Source organism: Propithecus coquereli, unplaced genomic scaffold (assembly GCF_000956105.1).
Source record: "Propithecus coquereli isolate 6110/MARCELLA unplaced genomic scaffold, Pcoq_1.0 Scaffold58, whole genome shotgun sequence".
NCBI classification, from domain to species: domain Eukaryota; kingdom Metazoa; phylum Chordata; class Mammalia; order Primates; family Indriidae; genus Propithecus; species Propithecus coquereli.
The window spans coordinates 2194344-2201951 of NW_012151729.1; the positions used below are offsets into that span (position 1 = coordinate 2194344).

The 7608-nt window shown below is 38.8% G+C and overlaps 1 protein-coding gene across 1 annotated transcript in view; it reads left to right on the plus strand.

The window, feature by feature from the left end:
• The first annotated feature begins 1904 nt into the window (after window positions 1-1904).
• ZNF300 (zinc finger protein 300) overlaps window positions 1905-7608 on the plus strand; it is an 11147-nt gene continuing 5443 nt past the window's right edge. Inside the window, exons 1-3 of the mRNA XM_012658321.1 lie at window positions 1905-2074; window positions 2789-2918; window positions 3602-3645. Coding sequence (XP_012513775.1) covers window positions 2000-2074; window positions 2789-2918; window positions 3602-3645 — 249 coding nt within the window. The 5' untranslated portion in view covers window positions 1905-1999. The remainder of the gene's footprint in view (window positions 2075-2788; window positions 2919-3601; window positions 3646-7608) is intronic.

Sequence of the window (7608 nt, forward strand, 5' to 3'; positions counted from 1 at the left end):
TTAAAAAGAGAAAAGTTCTGGAACCAATGGCTTCACTGGTGAATTCTATCAAACATTTAAAGAACTGATATTGACATTTCTCAAACTTCCAAAAAATTAAAATGGAAGGAATACTTCCTAGTTCATTCTATTAATATGAGGCCAGTATTATGCTGATACCAAAGCCAGATAAAAACATTATAAGAAAAGAAGACGACACACTGTTGAAAGCAGGATTGGTTCTATATGGTAGGAGGCCAAGACATCTGTGACCAAAATTTCTCCTTTTGTTCAGGACATTTTAGTTGTAACATCTGAATTAGGAAATGTTACTCTCTTCAGTTTGTTACAGCAATGAAAGGAACTATGTCATAATAAATTTGTGTGGTCTGCCAAAGTTAATTCAGCAGCCACTATTTTCAACTCAGCACTGGTGTCTTTTGGGGAGAGGAAAAGCTTTTTATTTATTTTAAGTACTTGCCTGTCTGATCTCAGACTTGTAAGATTCCGTCTCCATAGCTGCTTTCACATCCCCTTCATCACTATGCCCAATCCCAAATTCTTTTTTGTATATTGTGCAGTATGTTCTATTTTAGTTATTTACTTCTCTAGTTCACCTACATATCTTTACAGCCGTCATTAAAATAAGTGCCTTTCCTGGATGTCTGGATCATGCTGGCGTTGGTATTATAATCATATCCATTTTTATTATCTGAACTCTTAGGAAATATGATCACAATATTTACAATGTCAAAAACAAAACTAGCACTATAATCGGTACAGAGCCCAACAGTTAACTACAACGTCAGAGTGATCGTTAATGCTTACGCTTGCAATGCACATAAATCACACACTTATAACCCAACACTCCAGAGTGACGCAACCGTGGATAATCTATTACTGTAAACTGCAAACCATCGTCGCCAACGTCAGGCGTCAGGGGAAAAAACAGCAACAGCGACGAGGGAAGGCACAAAATCTATGCCTTATCCACTTGACAATACAAACTGTTGCTTCCAGCCCTACTTTTTGGGCCACCGCATGGGTTTTGTACTTTCCCTCTAACTTTTTCCCACGCATCCCGAAAATCTAGGAATTCAGAAGTCTCAGGGAGGGATTTCCTGGCACACAGGACTTTCACCGCTAATCTTGGGACAGTTTCAGGCAAACCGGGACGGTGGATCACCCGACCGACCGCAGTTTCCCCTTCCATTCCGTCAGCGTCCTCCTCTTTTCAGGCGCCCCATCTCCCTCACTCTCCCCTCTCCTTCATTGCGCCTCGCCTCTGTCCCCAGTCTCTCACTCTTAGTCCCTCAGTTCCCATTCTCTGTTCTTAACGTTTTGCATGTTTTTGCCCCGTTATTTCCTCACTGTCTCCTTTATTTTAAGCCTGTCTCCTGTTTCCTGTCACTCAATTTTCTTCCCTTTTTTTTTTCAGTCGGCTCCTACACTGTATTACTGTACAGTATAGTAACTTCGCGCTTGGAGGCTTTCTTATCGTTGCTATTAACTTTGGCCCCTGTCTCCCACACTGGAACGGCCCGGAAGAGGACTGTACCATTTAAATAGAATCCCCAACGGAAATATTGTACCATTCCAAATTCCTCCTCTTTCACCAAAGCATCATTCCAGAAGAGGATGGTATCACTTCAACTTCTCCAATCCCCCTGTAAAATCTCTCTGCAAAAGTGTGCACCTTACTGGTTTGCGTCTTCGTCCTCCTTTCCACCATCTTCCCCTCCCTTCGCTACCACGGTGGCACAGCCCAGTCTGAGGCTCGGAACCTGTCGAATCCCTCTGCCTGTACGGAACCGAAGAGCTCTCAAGATGGCGGCTCCCATACGGAAACGGCGCCAGGGTGCAGCCATGTTGCCTCCTGAACAAAGCCGCCCACCGAGCGGAATGGGCAGAATCGCCCGGTACGGAACAGCGCAACCTCGGGAGCCCAGGCGCTTTGCTCGCCAACAGGAAGTGGAGAGTTCCCCAATATGGATGTGACAGCCGTCCCCATTAAGCTGTGATGGTCGTTTCGGGACCTAATAATCGAGCTGGGGGTGAGGAGGAGGAAATGTGCGGTGATGAGTCTGCGGGATTGGTAATGGCAGGGGAGGGGTCTGTGAGGTCAGCGATAGGTTTATGAAGTCACTGGTGGGGGATGTATGTGGGATTAGTGTTGGATCTATTGGGGAGTCAGGGGTGGACTGAGCTATGCGATTAGTAACTAGGGAATGCTGAGATGATGGGGTGTCTGTCGGGTCAGAAATGGAGTGCAGGTGGACTGATTGATTGGTGCGGATAACTCGGGTCCGTGATTTAGGGAGCTCTGAAGAATCAGTGATTGGTGGTGGTCGAGGAGGTGTGGACTAAATGACCGGGCCGTCCATGAGGTCAGTGACGTGATGGACGTGGGGAATTGAGTAGGGTATGTGGTTGCTAGGCCCAAGGATTCCGAGAATTGGAGGAGACAATAATGGGGTCAGTGTGTCATGATGGCTAGGCGCAATTTACTGGGAAAGGATTTTACTTACTAAATACATTAAATTCCACAGGTCGTAGGCAATTGTTGAGTTCTTAAGGTCAAACCCCTTCTCACATCTTTTCCTAGTCTTTTCTGGTGCCCATCCCAGAAATGATCATTTTGCAGCAAAACCAAACAAATCAAAAGGGATAGGATTCTTTTGAAAAGTGTGATTTTAGTTCTCTTCTTTCTAAGTTTATTGAAATCATTTTATATTTTATTCAAGAAACATTTATCGAACATCTGCTCGGTTTCCAAAGATGAATATGACTATTTCTCGCTTCCTTCCAGATCTGTGTTGATAAAGCCCAGGGTACCCCCCCATATAAAATAGTCTCCCTGTCATGGGAGCCCCCACTTCCTCTGAACCAGTTCAGGCCTGTCCACGAGACTCATCCTGGGACTGAGAAATATTTCCCCGGTATGTACCTTCCTGCACGGTGGTATATTCTCTTTTATCAATGGTTCCAACCTATCACCATTTTTGTATGTAGGCATTAGCACTGTTGAAAATCCACAATAACAATTTAAATAGAAAACACCTTAAAATTAACATTTTAGTCCATGAATATTGTTTTGGCTGGAGAGTTTGCTGAGTTGGGAGGAAATATAAGAGGGCTTTTGGGAGATGTTGGAATTCGGCTGCTAGTTCTTTCTGGGAAATAAAGAAATGCATTCCTCAGTTTTCCTTTTGGTCATTCCCATTCTTACTGCCAGGGAGTTACATATGCAGTTAAATTCTTTTTATATATCAGTTCATGATTATTGCCTTATGATAATGTTCTACAAATAGAATTTCTGGTTCCTAGGGAGAACAATAAGTTGTTAGTAAATCAGCTGGAAACATATCTTCATATCTATCCAATTAAAAAAACAGTCGAAGTTTAATATGATCATATAGGCAGAAGAGGAATAAAGGTTGATGCCTGTTTCATATGGTGCTTCTTGGTCCTTCTGTCAGGCTCAAACAACCTTCTCCCACAAGGTAGTCTTTTATCCACCTGACTTCCTGTGGTGCTTGTTCCTAGACTGGTGAATGTGGAAGCTACAGTCTTGGCTTGGGCTATGAAAACTTCATTCTGATCACCAGTTTTGCTTTTTTAGGCATCTGCCCTTTTGGAAGAGAGCAGAATATGATGAAGTCACAGGTGAGTTGCTTTTTACAAAAATTTCCCCCTCAGTTTTCAGGACAATCAAATAGAAAGTAAAGATAGCTAAAATTTGGCTTAGGGAGAAAGTAACAAGAATAAAGATCAAGACCTAGAAAGAGTTGCTAGGTAACATTAGAAAACCTGGCTTGAAACCATTTTTATAAATTAATGTACCAATTTTTCTGATCATTCTTACAGACATCATCAGTTACATGATTTGCATTTCCCTAAAGAGAAAGATAAATATCCCATGGTAGGAAAATGTTTCTTGCCATATAAAACTAAAAAAAATTTTTTGAAGGGGAGTTTTCTAGGAGATGGGGTGCATGGTATCCTCACCAACACTCCTTTGCTAAATGCCAAAGAAGATTTCTCGTAGCTGTGTCTTAAAATTATCTTTTTTAGGGGGAAAGTATCGTCATGTCATAACCAAACTCCCTGAACTTTATTCTTTAGGGCAGGGGTTGACAAACTATTAGCCATGGACCAAATCTAGTGTTTTTATAAAGAACATTTTATTGGAGCACAACCATACCATTTGTTTACATATTTTTGAGCTACCATGGCAGAGCTGACATAGTTATGACAGAGACCATATGGCCTGCAATGCTGAAAATATATACGTTACCAAAAAACTTTGTTGACCCCTTCTTTAGAGGAGCAAGATGATTACAGATGCTTCCTATAGTCCAGTTTTATCCAGAGATAAAATCTAGATCATGCAGGATAGGCACATTTTGAATGGTCTCCTAAAATATATATTTCCCCAAAAAAGCATTTCTTAAATTATATTTACCTGGCAAAATTTTGGAGGGCAAAGGTCCCCGATACTCCATATCCTTTGTTGTGGTTTCAGAATTTTTAGGATTACTGTCCAATTCAAGGCTATTCCTCTTTTGTTCTACTATTTTTAAAAGCCTGTTGTATTTTTTCTCCCTGCCAACATTCATTATACGCATGATTTAAAACTATATAAAAAGATAAAAAATTTTTAAAGAGACTTTTTAACTTAAACTCTCCTCATCCTGGCATAATCAATGTTAGCTGTTTGTTTCTAACCTTCCAAACCTTTTTCGATATAAGTAGAATTGCAATTGAGGGTTTTATGTGGCAGTACAAATGTGTGAGAATGTCTCTTATTTTCTTGTACTATTCTTTTAGAAAAAGAACATTATAGTAAACATTTGGTTCCACAACCTGATTTTTAACTTACTGTGCAGTATAAATGTTTTTGTATATAGTTTGCATATCTTCCCATGTCAGTACATAGGATTCTCCTTTATTATTTCATGAGATATATAATATTTCCTTGTGGCCTGGTTGCCTGGGATCGTGTCCTCATCTGTAAAATGGAGATTCTAATCTTCATAGGGTTGTTGTGAGAATTAAGTAAATAAAAGCCATGCTTATAACTATAATTACTTTATCATTATCATTGTCATTGTCAAATTTTGAAATCAGCTTTTACATTAGGGGTCTCATGTATATTTTACAGTAGAGCTTAACAACTGAATTCTATTACAAAAAGATAGTTTTTTTTCCTTTTTTCTTTTTGCATGTCAGTTGCTTTAGAGCTATGCTGTCCAATATAGTAGCCACGCCACTTGAAATTGCATGATCTGGATTGAGATGTGTTGTAAGTGTTAACCACATACTGGACTTTGAAGATATAGTTCTAAACAACTCACTAATGGTTTTTAAGGATTGATTACATTTTGATATGATATTTTGAGTAATATATTGACATATATATATTACTGAAAACAATTTTTTGAATGTGGTTCCTAGAAAACTTAAAATTACCTATCTGGTTAGCTTTATATTTCTGTTAAGACAGCACTGTTTTAGAGAATAAAAATAGATATTTTTTATTAGCTCAATAAATCCAACTACCACGGTTAATTAACTGATTAAATGCTTATTCCTTCAGTAATAGGGCTTTATGGTTTTTCTATACCGTCCGGAAGTGAAGTCATAATTTTCACACATGTCCTTCCTTTATCCCTCTAACACCTACTCCACTTCCATTTCTTCCATCTCTTAATGGCACCTCTATTCCCCCAGCTACCCAAGCTGTAAAAATTGTTAATAGGTGATAAAAATATAATTTTTCATTGATTATGTACTATATTTTTCTTAAAATTAACAAAATTTATACCTATTTAATATATTGAAGCCAAACATACTTAAAACAAAATTTATACCTCTTTCGTACATTTGAGTATCATTAATAAAGCAATACTAGAATGTTAGTATTATAACATCTATGAATTTTCCTCTCAGAATGGATTTCCTCTACATTTCACATTTATTATCTTCCTTATGTTACTGTTCTTCAGATCAAAGGAATATAATTGACTAATACACTAAACTATTCCTAACTAAATATGAGTTTTCATTTATTTTATTCTTTATAATCTTCATCCATTCCTTTTTAGCAGATATGTGTTGAGTACCCAACACGTGTCATGTGCACTGACTAGCCGTTGAATATCTCAAGAAGATTTAGGCTTGGTTCGCACGGTTTTCTTCTAGGAGGAATGCAGAGAACAAAGGGGCAAAGAGACGTAGAAGCCAACACTGGCACGTAAAAGCTCTATAGCAGACGTGGGAGCAGGTACTGTTACAGCAGAGAGGGGAACAAGGAAGTAAGGAATAGGCTTAAACGATGATTAAACTTTGGCTCATGATGAAAGTAGGGTGAGGATGGGAAGCAGCATTTGTATAGTTAGATAGAGCAGAGTGATTTTTAGAAAGGCTGAGAATTTTAGGAGAACAAAGTGGAGAGTGCTTTATAGAAAGGTTGACTAAGGGTGGTATAGAAGTGATAAAATAAAAAAGGTTATGGATGTTTACGATATCAAGGAGGCAGTTTGGGCTGCAGTGGTCAAAAACCTAGGCTATGGAGTAAAAGTAAATCTTGTAAATCTGAGAGTTAATCAATCATATGTTCAGCGTTTAACCTTTGGCAAGTAGTTACTTAACCACTGTAATCCTCGGTTTTCTCATAGATAGAATAGGAAAATTAATAGGGTTGTCATGGACAAACTAAATGTTTAATAGCTTGATGGTGCGATTATGGAACTGGAATTGAGATGGCTGGGATGAGACTGTGTATGCAAGGAGGAAGACAAAGGAGTGTTTTAAGTGGGCACTGTTTTTTTGGCTTTTTTTTGGAGACAAAGCCTCGCTCTGTTGCCCAGGCTAGAGTGCAGTGATGTCAGCCTAGCTCACAGCAACCTCAAACTCCTGGGCTCAAGCGATCCTTCTGCCTCAGCCTCCCGAGTAGCTGGGACTACAGGCATGCGCCACCATGCCCAGCTAATTTTTTCTATATATTTTTAGTTGTCCAGCTAATTTCTTTCTATTTTTAGTAGAGACAGGGTCTCGTTCTTGCTCAGGCTGGTCTTGAACTCCTGACCTCGAGCTATCCTCCCACCTCAGCCTCCCAGAGTGCTAGGATTACAGGCATGAGCCACCACACCCAGCCAAGGCACTGTTGATATTTGAAATAATAATTTGCTTTCATTCTGAAGACAATGTTTGATAATAATGGAATATTGAGGAAAAAACATGAAAAAGTGTTTAATATACATCACTCCACTATTAGATTAGTTTCTGCTGGTAGATGACAATTACTGTGAAAGTAATTGTGACATAAGTAAAATAGTCAATTTTACCTCCAAAGACATTTTATAGCTCTGTTCTTACCCAAGTCCTTTATTGATGCCATATCACTAATTTGTTGTGCTTTTCTTCATGGATGTTTCTAGCATATTTCTTGTTAAATTTATTATTTAGGGTTTTTTATTTTTTGTTGCTACTGTGATTGGTATATTTCATTATATGACTAGCTATTGCACATATATAAGATTGCTATTAAGTTTAAGGGAAGCTAAGATTTTTTTTCTCTATGAAATGAGTAGATTAGATTAATATCTTCAAGAACTCTGACATTCT